This window comes from Equus quagga, chromosome 21, assembly GCF_021613505.1.
Source record: "Equus quagga isolate Etosha38 chromosome 21, UCLA_HA_Equagga_1.0, whole genome shotgun sequence".
Taxonomy (NCBI): domain Eukaryota; kingdom Metazoa; phylum Chordata; class Mammalia; order Perissodactyla; family Equidae; genus Equus; species Equus quagga.
Genome location: NC_060287.1, coordinates 32,387,704 through 32,408,972, shown reverse-complemented (window position 1 = coordinate 32,408,972; position 21,269 = coordinate 32,387,704). Strand labels below are relative to the sequence as shown.

At 49.2% G+C, this 21,269-nt stretch overlaps 2 protein-coding genes and 1 long non-coding RNA gene across 3 annotated transcripts in view; 2 read left to right on the top strand and 1 right to left on the bottom strand.

The window, feature by feature from the left end:
• The window catches only part of LOC124231546 (single-minded homolog 2), a 48,139-nt gene extending 47,177 nt beyond the window's left edge, over positions 1 to 962 (bottom strand). Inside the window, exon 1 of the mRNA XM_046648338.1 lies at positions 181 to 962. Within this exon, the coding sequence (XP_046504294.1) occupies positions 181 to 355 (175 nt within the window). The 5' untranslated portion in view covers positions 356 to 962. The remainder of the gene's footprint in view (positions 1 to 180) is intronic.
• The window catches only part of LOC124231544 (translation initiation factor IF-2-like), a 61,027-nt gene continuing 40,190 nt past the window's right edge, over positions 433 to 21,269 (top strand). Inside the window, exons 1-3 of the mRNA XM_046648337.1 lie at positions 433 to 458; positions 846 to 1,197; positions 6,299 to 6,615. Of these exons, the coding sequence (XP_046504293.1) occupies positions 433 to 458; positions 846 to 1,197; positions 6,299 to 6,615 (695 nt within the window). The remainder of the gene's footprint in view (positions 459 to 845; positions 1,198 to 6,298; positions 6,616 to 21,269) is intronic.
• Positions 8,250 to 19,423, top strand: LOC124231455 (uncharacterized). Its single transcript, XR_006886531.1, has 4 exons — positions 8,250 to 8,431; positions 8,648 to 9,096; positions 15,570 to 15,660; positions 16,141 to 19,423. It is a non-coding gene; the product is annotated as an uncharacterized LOC124231455 (long non-coding RNA).

Below are 21,269 nucleotides of genomic sequence, written 5' to 3'. Positions count from 1 at the left end.
AAAGCCCTGGCCTCTCTTTCTCTCTCTCCAGCAGGAGCCGAAGCCCCGCCGCGGCCTCCCCAAGACGCCCTGGCACTGCCCGGAAGGCTGAGGCGGCCCCTCCGGTCCGGTTCCAGCTCCCCGCTGGGGCCAAGTTCGCGGGGATCCCCGGCGCTCCCCGCCGCCCACCTGCGGCCTCACCTTCGGGGAAGACCGCGCGCATCTTCAGGTAGCTGGTGGTGAGTCGGATGATGGACGCCTTGTCCAGCTGCGAGGTGATGGCCGACGGCAGCGGGAGCAGCTTGGCCAGCTCATAAAACTCGCCATTTTCCTTCTCCCTCCTGGTCTTGGCCGCATTCTTGGACTTCTCCTTCATCGCGCCTCGGCTCCGGGCATATTAGACCCGGCCGTGCTCCAGGCCCGCGGAGCCCCGCTCCGGCTGCAGCGGCGGCGATGGGGAAGGGGGCGCCGGGGGCCAGGTGAGTCTGGGGCGCCGGCCGCCGGCAGGTGCGCGGGGCCGGCCTGGGGCACCGAGACGCCTCTCTGCAGCCGCCGGCCCCGAGCTTGGCGCAACCCGGCCGCGCCGCCCCGGGCGCAGCCTCCTCCCGGCTGGACTGTCCCGCGGCGAACAGAGCCCCGACTTCCCGCTCCCTTCTGCTGGCTCTTGCTTTCTCCCTCCTGTCTCCCGCGCCTCGGCTTTCCTTAGAGGGTGGAGAGGGGCCGGCGAGGAAGCGGCGGTGCTGTTTAGTCCTTGACCGAGTGTTCGACCCCGCTGCCGCGAGGCCCCTCCGGCCTGGAGGGCGGCATGGGCGGCGGCGGCCGCGGAGCCATGGAGCGGGAGGGTAGCGGAGGGGAGCTGGGCGGAGGCGGCGGGGGCCGGGCCCGGGCGCGCTCTCCTGCCCTCCCTGGCGGTTCCCTGTGCCTGAAGACGCGGCGCCCGGAGCCCGCGATCTGTCGCGAGGCGCAGAAGCTCCGCGGCCCACGTGCGACCGAGCCGCGTTTGTTTATGGCGGACCCGCCTTCGGGCGGAGCACTGGGCCGCCGAGGCCCGGGGAGGGGGGGGGCGGGAGGGGGGAGGGACCGCGGCGGGGGCGGGGGCGGCGAATCTCGCCTCCCGACCCCGCCGCGGCCCCGGAGTCACAGGCGCGCCTCCGCGCCGCTGTCTCCAGCGACTCTCCCAGGAGAGACCCGCGCGCTCCCGGGCTAGAGGAAGTCGCGGTGAGTGCACACGGCGCGCCGCGGGGACCGGCTCCTGCGAGCTGGTCGCGGGACCCGGGCACTCGGAAGGGCGGCGGGGAGGGGCGAAGGAGGGAGAAAGGGAGAGATGCCAAGACCTCCTCTGTGGCTCCTGGGTAGGTCCCGGGCGGGCGCAGCCGAGGGGAGGCGGCGCGACACGCCGGCCAAATGCACTGCCGGGAAGGACCGAATCCCCCGAGCCCGCGCCGCTCCTGCGCCCGCACTGTCCCCTCTTCGCAGGTCAGAAAGCAGAAAGCGGGAGGCCAGAAGGGAAGACCGCCCCCCTCCCCCCATCAGGAAAAGGCGCGAGAGAGGCTCAGAAGTGACCCTTCTGCCCTTTCTCTCCTCGAAACCCGAGAGCGAAAGGAGGTCGGCGCCTTAACCCGGAGGGGCCGGAGGCCGCGGGGACGCGCGGCCCCGACGGAGGCAGGGGGCCGGGGAGCCGAGCCTAGCGGCGAGGCCTCGCCCACGGCCGCGGCGGGAACAGGGCTCAACAGCCCCAGGTCCCGCAGTCCGACCTAGCGCAGTCGGCATTTCTGGGACTCGAGGTTGGGGCGCGCGCTTCAGGACAAGGGTCATCGGGCGAGCGCTGGTGCGGGCCACGGTAATGGGGCAGGAGGCAGTTGGAGTAGGGAAGCGCAGTTGGAGACACGGCCGCAGGGCATCCTGGCATTCTCCCTCAGGGCCACTCTGGGCCCCAAGAGTCCTCCTATCCGTCCCGTCGCCGCCCCCTCCTCCGCTCCCGCCCTCCGGTGCCTGCAACCCCGAGAGGATCCTCCTTACATCCTGCCGCGGCAGCAGCACAAACCCCACTCATTCTAGGAGTCTGAACCCTCTAGACACGGTGCAGACGCGTGCGCTGGGACGACGCCAGCTTCCCCGGCGCGCGGGTCAGAGGGCAGATGCCGTGGACGCAGGGCAGGGGGTCCTGTGGGTGCCTTGGCCGTGTGCAGGCTGTGGGGCTGTGGGCCGCCTGATCTGGAGGTGGGCGCGGGAGGTGAGACGCCAAAGCCGCAAGGTCTGGCGCTAGGATCTTGGTTCTTGGTGCCATCTCCACCCCCCCCCCCCCCCCCCCCCATCCCCGAGGAGCTTGCTGCTCCTCACACTCACTGCCCGATGATGTCCCGGCACCCACCTCTCCTTCCCCAGCGCCCGGAGGGCCTGGCCTGCGACCGCCTTGTCCGCAGCTGACGCTCCTTTTCCAAGGACCCCTTTGAAAGTCATAAGTTTGACGGCGATTGGAGTCGTCGTAGCTCCCTCGGTGGGCGGGACAGTGCGCAGACACCGGCTGGGCCCCCACCTGTCCCCAAGCCCTGCCAAACCTAGAGCCTTGGCCTTGGCTCCCTGGGCTGGTGTTCTGAAACCACGAAGCTGCACAAGCTTTGGAGTTGGTGGCCCCTCACCAGACGCCGGGCGCACCAAGGAACCAGCACTTTCCCTTGGGATTTCAGATCCAGGAGCGCTTTCCTGTTTGCAGCAGTAAGCGCAGAGGGTCAGGGCCGCACGCGAGCGGCGCGGGTACGCAGTGCCCAGCGCAGCGCGCCTGGCCCGCTTCCCCGCCTGGAATCCCGCGCCGGGCTGCGCCGACAGTTGTCGTCTCGGGGCTTCCTGGAGAAGGGGCTCCAAGGGGGAACCGACTGCCGGCTAGGCCCCGCCGCAGCTTGCGCAGGCCGCCCTGAGTGCGCTCCGGGACCTCTCGGGCTTGGGGAGGATTTAACGCTTCCCTCACCCTCAAGACTTCCAATCCTCAATTACAGACCCAGGAGAATTCCTTCGGGCTTGAAGGGATTACGCAGATCGCAGAAACATGGTTAAGTGGAAGTCGGAGAAACCCGACAAGTAACAAGAACAGAAACTTTCTTCAAACCAAATTTCCCGCATTTTACGGGAAAGCGTACTCGAGATCTCGCTACTGGGTCTTCACAGTGGCAGCCGCTGTTCTCTCATCGGCCAGACAGGTTCGAATCGCGCGGTCTGAGAGGGAGCTTAACAGAGTGTTCAAAGGCTAGCAGACATATCGGTGTGGGACAGTTTCAGGCCAAAAGCCAGTCCCAGCAGATGCCAAGGGGGCATTGTTTACCCACCCCAACACATTCATTCAACACACACACACACACACACACACACACACGGCAATGGGCCTGGGCTCTCTGCACCACCAAAAGTACCCTAAGTATTCGGGTGTGGACCCCGAAATTTCCCAGGTGGGGAGGATAGTGATATCTTGTGAAATAGTGAAGTAAGAGCCCCTGCGCCAGGTTATGGTTTTCTCCTTACCGGAGGGAAAGCCCGGGCCGCGGGGAACAGGATACTTAGGATGAACACTCACAGACTAGAAACTCTGTGTAAACTGGAAAAAGCACTAAACGCACGGTCCCGGCTTGGGACACCTGCTGCATGTCCCTCGCTCCTGGTCTCTTGGTGCGAGGAGTACTTCCTGGTCTATGGTTTGGACCTAACGCCCAGCGCCTCACACACAGCATGGACACTTTGAGACCAGAGAAAAGGCATAAACGCAACGGATGACCCCAGGTCGGTCATCACCAGAAACAGCGATTCCCCTACTGGCTCAGAAAGAGCCAGCAGAGTCTAGAATAAATGGAAGCTGAGGGCAGGAAGAGGACGGGTGGGAAGAGAGTTCCGACACATTGAGGCCTCGAGCTTCCAGCGCGGGGCCTGCTTGCGGGGCGCCCCCACCCCCAGTTTGTCTTGCTTGAAGCGCTCCTGCGCACCCCGAGGCGCAGGAGCAAGCCTCGGCATACCCTCCATCTCTTAGAAATTTTCCATTAGGAAACTGATCTGGAAGAAATTGAGGCCCCAAGAGGAAAGGGGCGGGCCCAGGCCGCCCCACATCTGCTTGGATTTTCCGCTTCAGATGCTCCGCAACTGTTTTTCCCCAGGCCGCGCCCGGCGCCTACCTGAGGCCCATCCCCTGCGGAAACCGAGATCAAGAGGGAAACGCGCAGATGTTCCACTGGGGATGGGCTCCCGGAGAGGCTGCGTGCGGCGATGGCAGGAGGGGATCAGAGACTTAGTCACTGAGGAGGTGGGGGCGGGGGCAGGACCCTTCCCATTCCGAGCACTAGATTTGGGGGAGGGGGTTTCGAAACTCTGCCGTGGTGTTTAAGGAGAACTTCAACCGCTGGAGCAAGCCAAGGCAACAGAAAATCCAGGACTACGGAGATTCGAACGCATTCGTTTTATAAGCCCTTGTCTACACAAGCAATTAGCACCATATGGTTTCTACAGAAAATTCCGCTGGCGTCCAGTATCGCGTATATGACTATTTCATGGCTCGGAGGCTTTTTTAGTCTGACCTATCTCCCAGAGCTCCTCGATTTCTCTCTCCTCTCCTTGTGGAAGCCCCATGGAGATACCACCACCTCTGCCGGGGGTCATTGCTACTCCCAGAAATGATCAGACAACTACTATATTACTACTCATTATTTAAAAGTAATCACAGGTATCCAGAGCAATTTCGTAATGAGTCATTCCTCACCAGGTCAAGACAGTAACTGGCTCCCCTCACTCGTCCCCAGACAGTAGAGGGAGCGAAGTTTACTTCTCTTTTTGTTTTGTTTTTAATCAATTCTCTCAGTGGAAGATGCTCCTTTGGAGAAAGTGTTTGCTTTTAGGTTGGCAGCGTCTCTCCGATTATTTGATTACATCGCAGGAACTAGGGCGGATCCGCAGGCACCCCCGGTCCCTGAGTGTTCTGTCCTCCGCCGGGGGTGCCCCGGCCGCGCCGGGGGCGGGGGAAGAGGGTACCCCAGGGCGGGAGATCCAGCCGCCCATCTGGGCCTGCCTAAGGCTGCTTCTGCCCTCTGCGATTCCGAAAAGAGCGCGATCCTTCTCGCACTTGCTTGTCGGGGACAACTTCGGGTTCTGGGGTTGGGGGCTCCAGGGGGCCGGCCCGGGCAGTGTTTCCTGTCCGAAGAATGGAGTAACTGCTGCCTACTTCTCTCCCTCAAGGCCATGCATTTAGGAGAACAAAAACAGTGAGTGCCACTGTAATTAATTATAGTGATTAGCAAAGTCCCTGAGCGAGGGCCACAGGGAACCACCGAAGCCGCGCCAGGTTTGGGTAAACAGCGGCCAAACGTTTTTGTCTAATTTTACCCGGGGGTGAGAGGGTAGCCTTTCCTCTGCATTTTCCTTCCCGGTCTTCCAAACCCGGCCCCGCTTTCTCCCCCGTCTCTGAGAAGGTGCCTGGGGACTTGGCGCGCCCCTCCCAACGCACACAGACACCCAGTGTCCTCCGGGGAGGGTGGGGATACTCCTGGAGCGCCCGGATCGGCCAGGGATGGGGCAGAGGAAGAGGGCAGCCGAGCGTCGCCGACCTCCTCCCACCTTTCCACGACCCTGCGGCCTGGAGCTTCCGCTGTCCTCTCCCGGGGGGCTCTCGGCCGGGCTTAACGGAAACGTCGCCTCAGAGTCGCAGTTCGAGGAGAGGCAGTCCATCGCTTCCTGGCAAAGCCCGGCTTCTCACCTCCAGCAAGCATGGGATGGTGTCTGGAAGCGCTTGAGCTGGAGGAGTTTTAAGAGTCTAGTGTGCGCTGAAATTCCTGAGTGGTTACAGCAATTACACACCACCGCCTTGAAATCTGAAAATCAATTAGTTCATTAACGACGGCGCTGAAACGGCCTTTCGAAAACATCAACCAAAAAATTTCGTTACAAAAAAAATAAAGCCTATCGGCCAGAGACACATGTTTCTGCACATCAAAGAAAGCACAAATACGATGGGCTTATTTTTTTTTTCTTAATGTAGGGCTGACTATAATATAGGGCTATTATAGTACTTTAAAGGCACAAACTCGGTTCATTTAACTAAGGGGGCTATTTGCAAAGCAAAGCGAACATTGGGGAACTCTCTCCTTAATCTGAAAAAATCTGTAGGAATAGGTACGCTAACTGATTCGAGGTTTAGCAGAGAAAAGTCACAGAAAGGCCGACGGGCGGGCGGGAGGGCCACATTAGCCCCCTCCAGCCTGGCCTGGGCGCGCACGGCCGCCCCAACCCCGGGCGTGAGCATCTTCCCGCTTTGCGCGGATTTTTAGTTATTTATTCTTTTCTTTTAAAGGCCGGCGTGGAAGGCGGGTTTCCTGAGAGGTGTATATCCCAGAATACACTCTGCCCTCCTGGGAGGAAAAGGCGACGCCTACGGCAGAGGGCCGTCCCGCATCAGAGGTTCCAGGAGCGTCAAAGCCGGACTTCAGATCTGAGCGGCGGCGGAGCCACGCTTGTGTGGTGTCCGCGCCCATCTGGAGGCGGGTGGCGGGACCTCCTCGCCAGCGGCCCCCGCCCTGGGCCGAAGCCCGGCTTTGGCAGCAGCGGGTCACAATCGGGGACAGGGGCGGCCGGAGGGGGCCCGAGCATCAGGCTTCCTGGTCGCTACAGGTATTTTTAATTCCGCAGAAGAGACTCAGGACTCCTAACTCCCAGCACTGGGTGCAGGCTCAGAAGGGGACTGTTTCAGACTTACTTTGCGGCGCGGCCCAGCCTTTTGCACGCGCAAAGTCTCGGGACCGCCGGCGTGGTTAGAAACGCGGCCTGGGCCGGTTGGCGGAAGGGGGCGCAGTGCGCACGGCCGCTTGAGGAGCTCTGTAAGCATGGAGGGCGGAGGGCTAGCTGAACACCGGCACATCCGAGCGCGGGGTGGGGGGAAGGAGGAAAATATACTCCGGGGCAGGGGGCGCAGGGCACGGGGGAGTGGGAGGCTCAGACGCACGCTCGCGCGCAACGTGCATGGCGGGAGCGCAGCGTACCCTGCAGCGTCTTAGTACGCACCGGGCAGGAGGGGTGCTGGGGTGCGTGCGGCTGTTCGTGACGCTCACATGGGTGCCAGAAGCCGTGCGGCCGTCGTCCCGAGCCTGAACTGGCAACCCGTGCTCGTCTCCCCTCCCCCCACCGCCCCCCGCGCGCGCTCTTGTCGCTCGGCTTCCGCCCTGCGAACCGCGCCCACTCCCCCATTCTTTTCAAGCGGGAAGTAGGGACCAAAGAGAACGGGGACCTGTAGGGCAGGCAAGAGAGGAAGGGACCCGGTGCATGTGGGTGGTGGGATGTCTGGTGGGAATTAGACACTGGTGCTTTCATCTTGGCTTCGCCAAAGCCCCCTGAGCCGTCCTCAGCTCGCGCGCACTTAGTCCGGATCCAGAGTCGAATTCTTGCGCTGGCGGCTCAGCCTTCTGTGGCGAGACCCGGCGTGGTCCCCGATTGGGGAAGAAGGTCCAACTCCCCCCCCCCCCCCCCCCCGCCGCCCCCCTCGCCCTCTTGTAAGGGCCCCAAGCCGGAATTCCTTTTAGGTGCCAGAGCAAATACCCCGGAGGACGAGGCGCGGGGTAGAGCACGTTTTCATATAAAACGAAAGACTTTTAAGATTAGCACTTTTTCTCACTTGAAGAGTATTTTCCCTGGCAAAAGCATCTAGCTGAACTGATCAACTATAGGGTAGATTCAAACTGTGCGGTTTGTGAATATTTTTGGCCCCACATACAGCACCTTCTTCATTTTTTGGAGGACAGAAACAAACTAATCTTGATTATTGCACCCACGCTCTTTTCGCCCTGCGTGTGTAGACAAAGACATTATTTAATCTGACTACGGAATTCTCTGTGCTTCTCTCCCAGGAGCTTTTGGACCAGGATGGGTGAGGCCTCGAGCGCCTTCCTCTCTGGGCGCGCAGTTTCCCGTTCAGGGGAACGTTCTCGTCACTTTCCTCTTGACGGGAGGGGTGGTCAGGGTGCTAGCGCGCTCACGGCTTCAAGGAGCTGTGCAAGGGCGACTACTACGTTCCCAGTGTCCAAGCCTCATGAAGCCGCTTTGTTATGGGGCTTGAGAGACCTAGTTCAAATCTTGCATTTCATTTTTGAGAGTTCCTACCAATTGCCAGGGCCTGGGCTGGGCAAGCGGGGGGCGGTGGGGTGGGGTTCGGACAAGAGAGGTGGATACTTAGAAGACTTTATTGAGAAATCTAATTTTTGAATAAATTACAAGCCGGGCGTGCGGGGCGGGGCGGGGGGGGGGGGGGGGGGGGAGGGCACACGGAGAAAAGCGCAGAGGTGAATGTCCGCGGAGGAGTGCGGTTCAGTAACCGGAGAGACGCTGGCTGTTCCTGGCAAGGCAACGAGGGCCCTGTTCCACTTGTTTCGGAGCTCTCAACACTATCTGGACCGAAAGCGACAGCCTCAAACACTTTTTAAGCACTTTAGACAAGGTACTGAATACAAAGCTCGTATGTGAATTTACGTTACTTCCTGGGTAGTTGGGAGCAGGGAGGAAAAAGATGAGCGCCATTATTACGCATGCCCAAATAATTTTTAGTGTTTATTGAAGTCTTCTTAAAGTAATTGACCAGAAAATATCTTCCTGTTGAAGCAACATAAAGAGTGCTCCATTGAAAGCTAATTGACTTATTTATATATCTGTTTAGCCTGATGTCTACACCATCATTTTTGGAGAAGCTGTCAACTCTGACAAATGAAGGAAAGCGGAAGGCAGGCGAGCCGCACCTGCGAAAAGGCCTGGAATTCCAGGGCCAACCCCGCCCATCTGTTCTTTTCTAAGAGTACTTGGACCCTGCTTGATTGTTTGAGATCCAGCGATTGGATTTTCTGAAAGTAAATCTCAGAAATGGAAATTCACGCTCATTACCTTGCACAAACATTTTTAATTTCTGAGTGGCCTGCATTGAGCCTAGAGGCAAGAATCCTTGCTGGAGCCATAGTCTAGCCTGTAAAAGCCGAAAACCTTCCGCTGAGGGTAGAAAGGCAATAATTTAGACACACAGAGAAAAATCCTAGCTGGAAGACAAGAAAAAACGCTCCAAGTGAAGTTAGAAAATTTACCTTTGTATAAAAATCCTTTGAACATTATTGGACGGTAAGTGTGTTTTTCCAGTTATGGTTGTTGATCTGAATTTCTCAGCGACACTTTGCATGTGCAAATCGTGAGATCCGTTCTCAGTGAAGATGACTAATGGATCTTTTAGGAATCCATGCTTTAAAGTAGATTTTCTATGTTGGTCATGGAAGCTGCTTCACTTTACTTTATGGGATGGTTGTCAAGGGAACCTTGGGTAAAATTTCTCAGGAGTGTCTCTAAAAACATTATTCATAATTAAAAAGTGATTCATAGAAATCTCCAGAAAAATTATGGCAAGTTATGTTCGAACATGTTTTTTAGGCCATGTGGAATAAATAAAATCATTAAGGTCTTGTTGGGTAATACTGCCTCCCAGCTTCCTCTGACTGTGCCAGGAGGACCTGATATGGCTTCAGAGATGTGAGAGCAGCCTGTGGGACATGAGCTAAAAAACATCTGCATTTTCTCCAGCTATTTTCTATATTGATAATGCAGGTTCTAATTCCACCCCTTTAAAGACCGCTGAATAATATAGTCCAAGAAGTGGGTAAGGGAGCACTAAAAGGAGTATCTTTAATAAACTTAGGGATTCTTTTCTTTTGGGGGGTGGGAATAAGGACTGTGGAAAGCTCCCCATGACAGAGTCTAAAGGCAGAATGAACCCATTGGGACACAGACCTGCTTGTTTATAGGCCAGCTGATGTTCACTAGGTTTTTTGGCACCTTAGTGGTGAAATTCCCCAGACAAACCATTCTGCCAACCAAACTTTGCTCTGCAGAGGAAAGCAGTGCGTTGAGGTCTCAAGGTTTTAGCAATACAAACCTCTTCAGTTGGGCATTGTGTGGGTACAAATTGTTTTCCTGGTGGAGAAGTAGGGCGAGTCTTGTCAAGGCAATTTAGTGGCCTGCACTAGTTATGCAGCTGACACAGCTGCCAAAGCCCTGGGTTTCCAGTCTAACTTACCTTGGACATTGGTGGACTCTGACAATAAATGTCAGTTGCTAATATTTATTTGGAGAACTGGCATTTAATAGGGCCATTAACTTATTAAATAATCCAAACGGAAGCAGTTGCACTTGCTAAAAAATTGCTCCCATTTACACACCTAAAGGAAGAGATGCAATTTCCAGCCCTGTGCGTGGTCACTCAGATGCACCGTGGCATGACTTATTAGGTCATTTTAGACTTCTTCACAGTCAACCAAATCCTGGGCCTGGATGGTGAGTCACCTGGCATGTGAAGGTGGCTAAACCCAACAGACTGAGGGAAGGAAGGCAGTGCTTTGAATTGGGGAGTCCTCACGCATGCCTACTTGCACATGCGCTGTTACTCATCCAAGAAGAATTCCTCCCGTGGCCACAGTGTGCCAGGCGCTCAGCCAGACATTCGAATGATAAAAGTGAGTTCCTCTCATTGATGCGTTCTCAGTCCTGATAATGACTTTGACTGAGAATCTGGCCTTAGAAATGTTCACAGCTTTTGAACCAGTAATTCTATTTCTAATTATTTGTCTTGTGGAAATCATTTCTAGTATGAAAAAAAGCCTTTTGTCATCAGTATTTGGGGAATGGCTAAGGGTGCAAGCTTTGGTGTCAGGTCTAGTTTTGACTTCTCTCCACCCCTCAAGTTTTGTTATCTGTACAATGGGGATAATAGCTACCTCATAAGGAGGTTATGAGTGTTAACTAAAAAATGAATGATAAACATAATGAATATAAAAAGCCTGGCACACTTCTTGGGAGAAGGAATTATTCAATACACTTATTGGGATTGTCATCACAGAATTATTTATAATATTAAGCTTTGGAATATTAACATTATTAAACGCTGGAAACAAATTATCCTAAATGGGTGGGGGTTGATGCATTGTGTTGAGATATATATTCAGTGAAAAGTTATGCAGCTATTAAAAAGATTGTAACGTTTGTGACAACTGGTATGGTAATATCTTCTTAGAGTACAGATCCTAGAGAGCCAGCAGTTTCTTTCCCAGACTCCCTTGCAGCTAGGGTTCCCGATATGAATTAATCATGGCCATTTAGATGCACTTATTTGAGAAGTAAAGTGGAAGTCACACTTCTGCTGCCTTCATGGTTTCTGCTGATAGCCATGATCATGAATACTTTTTGGATGTGTGTACGTGTGGCAGAGTTGGCAGAGGTCCCAGTGGCGTTGCTATGAGGTCAACAGTTCCAGTGCCCACCCCTGGCTTGAAAGTAACTAGGGCATTGCTGGATTCAGCAGTCAAGGTGGCAGCTTTCTGGTGCCCTACCTTCCTGGTGGTAGTGCTAGCCGCTGCCCTGGCTGGCCAGTCCTGCAGTGCTGTCCATCCCTGGAGAGCCAGCCTTGATCCTCTCCCATAGTCCTTCCCATAGTTTTGTAAGCACTGAGATCCCTCTGTTAAATCATTTCTGCTTAAAACAGCAATTTTTGTTATTGGCAACTAAATCCTCACTGATGTATGTTGGAAGGCATGCCAATACTATAAAACTGCATATTGTATGATCACAATTAAGTAAAACAACAACAAAATTATATGGAGAGAAGTACCAGAAAGATATTTCTCAAAGTGGATAGTGAGTATCTTTGGGTAGTAGACTATGAGTGATCTTTCAATTTGCTTTGCATTGCCTGCATTTTTGTGTGTGTGTGTGATGAAGATTGGCCTTGAGCTAACATCTGTTGCCAATCCTCTTTTTGCTTGAGGAAGATTATAGCTGAGCTAACATCTGTGCCAGTCTTCCTCTATTTTGTATGTGGGTTGCTGCCACAGCATGGCTTGGTGAGCGGTGTGTAGGTCTGGGCCTGGAATCAGAACCCACCAACCCCGGGCCGCCAAAGTGGAGTGAGTGAACTTAACCACCATGCCACTGGGCTGGCCCTGCCTCCATTTTTAAAAAACAACTTTATTCAGCTATAATCACTTACCATAAATTCACCCATTGAAAATGTATAATTCAGTGATTTTTAGTATACTCACAGATATGTGCAAGCATCACCACAGTCAGTTTGAGAACATTTTTATCACCTCAAAAAGAAATTCCATTACTATTGAATCCTTATCCTCTCGTCCCCACTACTAGCCCTAAGCAGCCACTCATCTACTTTCTGTGTCTATAGATTTCCCTATTCTGGACTTTCATATGAACAGAATGATATAGCTTAGGGCTCTGGCTTATTTCACTTAGCAGGATGTTATCCAGGTCGTAGCATCCCTGTTGTAGCATATGTCAGTACTTCACTCCTTTTTACGGCTGAATAATATTCTATTGTATGGATAGACCACATTTTGTTTACCCATTTGTCCACTGATGGACATCTGAGTTGCTTCCACCTTTTGGCTATTATGAATAGTGCTGCTATATCCCTCTAGCTTTTATTTCGACCATGTAGCAATTTTATGATAAATATTTAGTTAGTTTTATAACAAGGAAAATCTGGCTTTGGTAACTAGTCCTTTTGAGTTTGGTGTTGAGAAGAGGGCAAGATTGTAGATTTCGTCCTTGGATTGGCCAGTTAGCTTAGGACGCAATGAAACTCTGTTCCAAGCCAGATCACAGCCTCCATCTGTATCCCCATGTCCACAGACCTTTCTATAAGTAGTGCTCTTGGTCACTAGAAGGATGAGAAAAGAGGCTATAAATTCATCTCCACTCCTCAGGAAACGGCTCTGATGCCAGGAGGAGTGATTGTGGTCACCTAGCAGAAGTCCTGAGATTTGACTTTCGGTATTTTCCCTTTAAAAACCGTATCTACTGGGATGCGGGAAATGTTCTCTATCTTGATCTAGGTGGTGGTTACATGGGATTCATGTGAAAAATTCACCAAGCTGTATACTTAAGACTTGCGGATGTTATTATATTTGACTCTATGAAAGTTACATCCGATTAAAGAAAAGAAATTATATCCATGTGGTTTCCCTCAGATCTTCCTTTCACCCTCCCTCTCCAGCTCTGCTTTTCCTTTCTGGCCATTTCTAACTGACCACAGGTTCATACCACACAGTTGGTAAAGGACAGAGCTGGGATCTAGTCCAGCCCTTACGAACTTGGTGTGGCATGCTGCTTCCACCAGGAACTCTTCCAATGCCTAGAATTGATGTGATTTTTGAGACTTGGCCTCCAACCACATGGCCAGTGAGGACAGGGGCTGGTCTAGGGGGCCAGACCTCTTGGTTCTGGGGCACATGTTCTGTCTGTCCCATGTCCCTCTTTACCTCTGGTACCCAGCTTTGTACCAGGCACATAGCAGATGGCCAATAAATATTTGTGGAGTCAGTGCGACCAGAGTGGGGTTATCACCAAAGGCCAAGCAGGCTGCCCACGTGGCAGTTGCTGGAAAAACCAAGGCAGGAAACTCAATTCTTATTTTTTTTTCCCGTGGCAACACCAATGGGTGTTGGTCTGTCACAAGAGCATGGAAAGTTCCCACTGAAGATATCTGAACTCTCTGGCAAGACCTATGAAGTGTTAATTTTAGCTTTCAACCACCGATGCCCTTGTACGATTTAGTGGGTCAGGAGGAGCTTGAGCCAAAGCCAAGATTACTCACTCTGAGGTTTCCTTTCCTGTAGAGTACTTGATGTGTTTTCAGTTTGTAGAGACTTACTGCTTACACATTTACTTGGAGAGAGTTTCCACTGTTTTACATCTAATCTGATTATTGTAAGCTATTCCTTAAACATATTAGTAATCTATCCTATCAATCAAATTTTCCCAGAGCTCATGCATTAAACATGAGTTGGACTTGAAATGTTAAATGCTAAAAGGCTATAGTAATAACCATAAAATAAGTAAAATATTTGCATGTCCCTAGATATTCTGAGTTGAAAGATACATAGGTTGAATATCAATTACGTGGTTTAAGGAAGTGTATATGCAGGGGTTTCCGTGTCTACCCAGTTTTCTTCCTTGTATCCTGGTAGGAAATGAGGAAGTTCCACGCTGAGGGGAGACGCCTGTGCTCTGGGAGGAATGATACCTCAGCTGCCATTTGCAGCTGCCCTGGGCTCACTGGGGATGGATGAGTCTCCAGCAGAGCACAGATTTAGGATGCGTAAGAGGATGTGTGCACCTTCTTGGGAGATCTGTGCACCTTACATGACCAGATCCAGGTGCCCATGACTCATGCGTTTGGCTTTGTGCAGTGTCTCCTCACACCCTATGCATGACCCATCACACCTGGCCTCAGGTGTATCTGCTGATGGAGGACCATTTTCAACTGTTGCCTGGTGGAGGTCCCTGCTAGCCCACAGGACAGCTTCAGCAGGTTGTGTTCTTCAATTGTTCATTGACGTTTGCATAATTCTTTGAATATTATATTGCATCCTTTCATAATTAGAATTTCCTAATTCGAATTAATTTTGAAAAGTTAGTGGAAAATGGAGAAAGGAAATCATAGACCTCATGAATGCAATACAACAGAATTAGAAAGGAAACTTTAGATTTTGTGAATGTGTGAGTCTTTTAAAAAATTTTTTTTTAAAGAGGAACATTTGAGTCCTATGTGGGCTGAAGCCAGGCATTTTATATTTCTGGCTCACTCTCTCTCTTTTTTCTTTTTTGGTGAAGAAGATTCACCCTAAGCTAACATCTGTTGCCAATCTTCCTCTCTCTCTCTCTTTTTTTTTCTTTGCTGGAGGAAGATTGTCATTGAGCTAACATCTATGCCAGTCTTTCTCTATTTTGTGTGTGGGTTACCGCCTCAGCATGGCTGATGAGTGGTGTAGGTCCATGCCCAGGATCTGAACCTGGGAACCGGGGCTGCTGAAGGGGAGCACACCTAACTTAACTACTATGCCATGGGACCGACCCACGTTTGGGTCTTTAGACTCAACCAGACACCCCAGGAAGTTAAACTGCCCAACTGTGGATTCAGTAGTGAAGGAAAAGAATAATAGTAGAAGCAGGTATGAAATGCTGGAAATACAACATTAGAATTACATCCAAGGGTAAGCAAATAGTTAACCAGGGAAATTTTATCTTTACAGAAGTATTCTATTATAAAAGGAGAGAGGATAGAATTAAGATAGTCCATTTTGTAAACTTCTGATGAAACTATGGATTTCATCAATGATCGCTTGATCATCAATGGCTGCTAACCTCAGGGGCAGGGGGAGAGAGAGAGAGAGAAAAATGTCCAGGATAATTCAGAGATCTTACATGCCTCTTGGTGGAGTATATATACTCCTTATAAAATAGTCTTGCCAAAAACATCAACTCTGAATCTGATTCAGTCCTTAACTAGACATTCTAACTACCAGTTTTCAGGAAATACAGGAACAGAGAAATATGTTAAAGAAATCAGGGACTGCTACCAGCAAATCTAGAATATGGGAAACTATAGGAAAGACTGATCAGTTTCTTTGGCAAATAAATAGCAAGGTGAAAAAGGCGGGTGGGGGGGGGGCAGGGAGGGAACCTGGGGATGAAAGATGCTGAGACACATTAATCTCGTGCAAAGTGGAGAATTTGTTTGCATTTTAATTCAGGCAAATTACCTGTAAAAGATGTATGAGAAAATCAAGGAAATGTGGAGACCAGATGTTTGATGCCATCAAAGCATCGGTGTCAATTTTTAAGGTATGATAGTGATATTGTAGTTATATATTTTAAAAAGAGTTCCTATCTTTTAGAAAACCATATCGAACTACTTACAAATTAAAAGGCGTACCTAAGGGAGAAAGTGAAAATTCAGATCTTAGAAGAATTTTCAGTTCTCCAAGGGTACATCTATTGTTCCGACTTCTCACGTTTGACCCCAGTGCACAATTTCGGGAGTGCGTTATAGACAAAGCCGGGGACAAAGCCCCTGCCTCCTCCTTCACCCCACCCTTGTTATCACGGAGATCTTATCTGGTCTAAGCTGTGCCTTGAGGTATAAAGGGAAGCAGGGCCATCTCCCTAATTTTCAGGGCCCAGTGAAAAATAAAAATGTGAGGCCTCTTGTTCAAAAGGCAGGAAAAAAGTGACATTGAAGGTATTGAAATAGAAAATTTTCTCCTTTCTCCTTTCTCCTGTGGTCTCTCTCTCAACCTGTCATCGTGGATTTTGCCAATTAAGGTTACTTTCCCTCGGGCAAGAGGATGACTTCAGGGGGAGACCAGACCCTCGCGGGTCTCCTAAGGCCCCACCCCGTGACTCAGTTCGCCTGCGTGCAGCCCACCTGCTCCGGGTTCTCCCTCCTGCGGCCGCCAGAAGGATGCACCCTATCGCAGTCAGAGGCAGCTGCGTAAAGCCAGACATTGCTCCTTCCCACGGACAATGGGCAACCCCCAAAGAATTATAGCCTCTGTGCCAGGACGCCCTGCTACCTGCATTGCGGCGGGGGGGACAGGGCACTTCCACCGAGCTGCCCGAAGAACGTGCTATGTTGTCTGTAAATAATTGCAATTTTATTTCATTTATGTCAATGCCATTTTGAAGAGAAGTGGTTAGAACAGACATCCTTTCTCCATTCCTGGTCTCAAAGAGAAAGCTTTCCATATTTCACCACTAAATATAGTGTTTGCTGCAGGTTTTCCATAGATTCTCCTTTTCCCCTCCTTAAGCAGGTTCCTTCGTATTTCGTTGTCTTCTGTTGTTCCTGTTGAAAAGTCAGATGTCAGTCTAAGTGTTGTTCCTTTGAATGTAACGTGTGGTTAAGATTTTTTTTTTTTTTTTGTCTTTGGTTTCCATCAGTTTTATGATTTACCTAGAAATAATTTTCTTTATATTTATCCTGCTTGGAGTTGATAAGAGTTGATAGAGTCTGTGGTTTGATGTCTTCTGTCGGTTTTGGAAAATTCTCAGTCTGTCTGTCTTCAGTTATTGCTTCTCCCTGTCCTCTCCATCATCTCTTCTCCACTCCAGTTACACTTATGTTGGATCTTTACACTGTATTTCACATGTATCTTATCCACTTTTCTGTATTTTTCATCCTTGAGAAGATTTAGTCTGGCATTCAGACCAAATTTGACTTTCCTTTTCTCTTCGGCATAGTCCTTCTGGGGTCTCATTTGAAAGTCTGGGATATTTACCTGAGCTCTTCCTCTCTGGCAGGCCCTGGATTCTAATTTTGTCATCTTCACCACCACAAGACTTACGTTAGTTTTCCGGGATTGCCATAACAAATTACCACAAACTTGGTGGCTAAAAACAACAGAAATTTATTTTCTCAGTTCTGGAGGCCAGCAATCAAGGTGTCATCAGGGCCATGCTCCCTCTGAAGGCTTTAGAGAAGAATTCTTCCTTGCGTCTTCCATCTTCCAGTGACCCAGGACATTCCTTGGCTTGTGGCTGCATCACTCCAGTCTCTGCCTCCATTGTCACATGACCTTCCCCTGTGTGTCTCTGTGTCCTCATCTCTTCTTACAAGGACACCAGTCACTGGATTTAGGACACACTCTTAATCAGGATAATTTCATCTCAAGATACTTAATTAATTACATGTCCAAATAAGATCACTTGCTGAGGTTCTGGGCAGACACAAATTTTGGGGTTCCACTGTTCAACCCACAACAAGACTCTTGAAAGTTCTGCTTCAATTTTTGACCTCTTTATTGCAATTTTATGATTTGTTTTTCAGCTCTGTGCAGCAAAGACCTCAAGCAAAACCCACACAGAATGTCAAGCTCGTATCTCTGCAGGTCATCTTTTTTTTTTTTTTTTTCCTGGGATTTTTACCCCTCAAGTACTAACTACCTTGGCAATCCTAAACTCATTTTTTCTTCTTCCCAGTTTAATGAGACTGATGCAAACTTCAGGTTGCTGCTTTTCATTCATCCTCTGTTGCCTGTGCTTCAAACTGGCAAATGTTCCAAGGGAAAAAGTAGTGGCCAGTGTGGGGTCCAGCTCAATGCACTTCTCTCCACTCCAGGATCTCTCCAGGATTGCGTCCTGGGTGTCTCAGTTGTTCTCTGATGCGTTCAGCAGCTGTCTTTCATATTTTATCCAGCTTTTATAGTTGCTCCTAGCACAGAGTTTGCTCTGACATTTCTTCAAAAATAGAAATAGAAGTCAAATATGGCATTTCTTTTGTTCTAGGCTCATGTCTCCACACTGCCAGGGGAACCTCTCAGGTGCGTTGCTTTTGGAAACCCACTGATTGAGGGATGTGCCTCTTTTCCCCCCTCCTTTTTACTGTGTTTAGAGAGAGACACACCTGTAAGATCTCCTTTATTCTCTGTGTCTGTGGCTGCTCAGGGCAGGGATGCTTCTGCAATGTAAAGAAATAAATAGTGAGAAAGGACTTGGGAAATAGTGGGACATATCAGAGCTACGTGGGGCTCTTGTCACCTTCTTCCTGTATAGGATCCTTAAGAAAATCTTGCTATCAGGCATACAAAAGGGAAAACTGCATGAATAAGCCACATGGTATGACCTTTCCGTGCTGAGGTCTGAGCTACCAGAGCAGCGGAGGAGTTATGTCCATCAGGGTGTGTTTCTCAAAGTGAGCTTTTCGAGAAGGTGGTATGGATGGTACACATTTTACCTGATATAATCCTCAAATCCTATAGTATAGGTATTATTACTACTCTATTTTATAGATGAGGAAAGTGAGGCTCAGGGAAGTAGTTATCCTGCAGCCTACCTCTGGGTAGATGCTGTTTAACCTAAAGCCCTCTCTTACATTGCCTTTCATTTATTCCTTTGGTAAAACCACATTTTAAACTACAAAATGCAAACTTCTATGGAACTGAACTCAATGAAATGAATGAGACTTTTTGTAATTTCTAATTTTTATATAATTTCAAACTTACAGAAGTGTTGCAAGAATAGAATGAGGAACTCTCTTATACCCCTTACCCAGATTCACCAGTTGTTTACATTTCCTCCCATTGATTATTCATTCTCTCTCTCTGAATCATTTGAAAACAAATTGGAGTCATCATGCTGCTTCAACCCCCAAATACTTTAGTGTGTATTTTCCTAGAACAAGAATATTCTCATACATAACCTCATAACAATTATTAAAATTAAGAAATTTACTGTGGTAACACTACTATTGTTTAATCCAGAGTTTATATTCACATTTCATCAATTTTCCCAATAATGTTCTTTATAACTTTTTCCCCTCAGATCCAGGATCCAATCCAGGATCACGTGTTCCATGTAATGGTCATGTCTCATTAGTTTCCTTTCATCTGAAACGGTTCCTCTGCCTTTCTGTCCGATCTTCCTCATGATTAGCTCCAGATAGTGCTTCACTGCCATTAGTGCCGTGTTTTCATTGCATCCTGCAAAATGGTGCATGACTTTCATTGCCCCATTGCTATTGATGTTACATTTGATCATTTGATTAAGGTGATATCTATCAGGCTTCTCCACTGTAAATTAATCCTATTCCTTTTTGTAATTAATAGGTATTTTGAGACTATATAAATGCCCTGTTCCTCATGAGACCCCACTGGGGCTCCCATGTGTCAGTTCTCTCTCTCTCTCATCCCTTTATCTTACTTGGTCTGTTTTTCATTTGGTGGAGCACATCCTCAATTAGCTTCCTGAGAAAGGATGCAAGGGAAGTCAAATTTTTGAGATTTTTGACTTCTGTGTCTTCATTCTACCCTTATTCTTGAATTGCTACTTTGACTAGTTATAGAATTCTAGATTGGAAATTTTTCTTCAGAATTTTGAATGCATTGTTTTACTGCCTTCCAGTTTCTAATGTTACTGTTGAGTAGTTGATGTCGTTTGAATTTCTAAAAATGTGAACTATTTTTTCCTCTCTGAAAGTTTAATAAATTTTTTAAGTCTTTGGCGAGGGCTTTTCCTCCCATTCATCATGCTGGGTACTCTCTGGCCTGTTCAGTCTGGAAGATCATGCTCTGTGGTGGTGACAGTTGTTTGGGTATTCTTTCGTTGATAATTTCTTCTTCTCTGAATTATCTGTCTTCTATAGAACTCCTGTTGTTGGATGTTGACTTCTGAATTGATTTTATGATTTTCTTTTATTCTTTCTCATCTTATTTATCTCTTTGTCATTTTGTTCTACTTCCTGGGTATATTTTCAACTCCATCTTCTAACTGGGCTATTGAAATTTTCATTTTAGCTAATGCATTATTACTTTCCAAGACCTTACTCTTGCTCTCTGACTGTGCCCTTTTTCCTATCATCCTATTCTTGTTTCATGGATACATTATATTTCCTTTGAGAATTATGCTCATAATTTTTGAAGTTTTTTCCAGCCACCCGCATTTGCCTCTTTTTTTTCTGTTTGTTTTCTGCCTATCATGCTAGAGGTCATCTCATGTTAGAATGCTAGAAAGAAGGTCTCTAACATGATGTTAGAGGATGATGTCTAATGTGATAAAACAGAATAAAAAAAGAGAAGAAATGAACAAAAGGGAAAGACCTGGTCTGTCCACATGTCAGAGGAGGAATCTGACTGGAAACTCTGTGGAATTTGGTGGGACATGTGGGTCTTCAGTGAGAGTTGATTGAAAGGCTATCTGTTTTTTCCATTGGGAGCCCCAACTATTAGTATCTGTAAGTCTTTCTCCTGGGGTCATTTAGTTTCTCCAGGACAAATCCTCCAATTTCTCCACTGGGGGAAAGACAGTTCATTTCCAGTGTTCTTGGAGCTAAGTGGCAGAACATGGCTGTTCAGCATATGGATGTTCACTTAATTCTCTATTTTCCACCCAGTATCCTGCTGCCATCTTCCATTCTGCCTGGGTTCCCTGGGTTCAGGGCTTCTGTAAATGGAAGATTTTAAGACAAAAGCATTTAGAAACCAAGCTTACTTGAAAAAGATCTGCAAGAACTTCCAGGGGTTAGAAAGACTTGGATCATCAAATGAAAGTACAACAGGTATTTAAAGGAAAAAAAAAATCCATAATATTACCAAGGCTACTGAGATTACAGCTAGTCTGCACATGGCAGGAAAACAGCAAATTTATCACATGATTATCATATCCAGGAAGGTCCTGACAGATCTCCAGACAGCAGCATTGCGAAAGTCTGGGATAAAGTTGTTTTGGCTACAGAGTTAGGAACTTACAGGAAAGACTTGATCCTGTTTTAGTTCTTTTGTCTCAGGTGTGATGTGTTTTTTCTTTCTCTCTATGGGATGAGATGTGCATGATTGCTGATAAATGAGATGCCATTTCACCTTTACAGTTCCATCCACCAGTCAAGTTTCTGGCCCTAAGGTACATATTTAACCACAGGAGTTTGTTTTTATGATTTTATAAAATTCAATATTTATTAA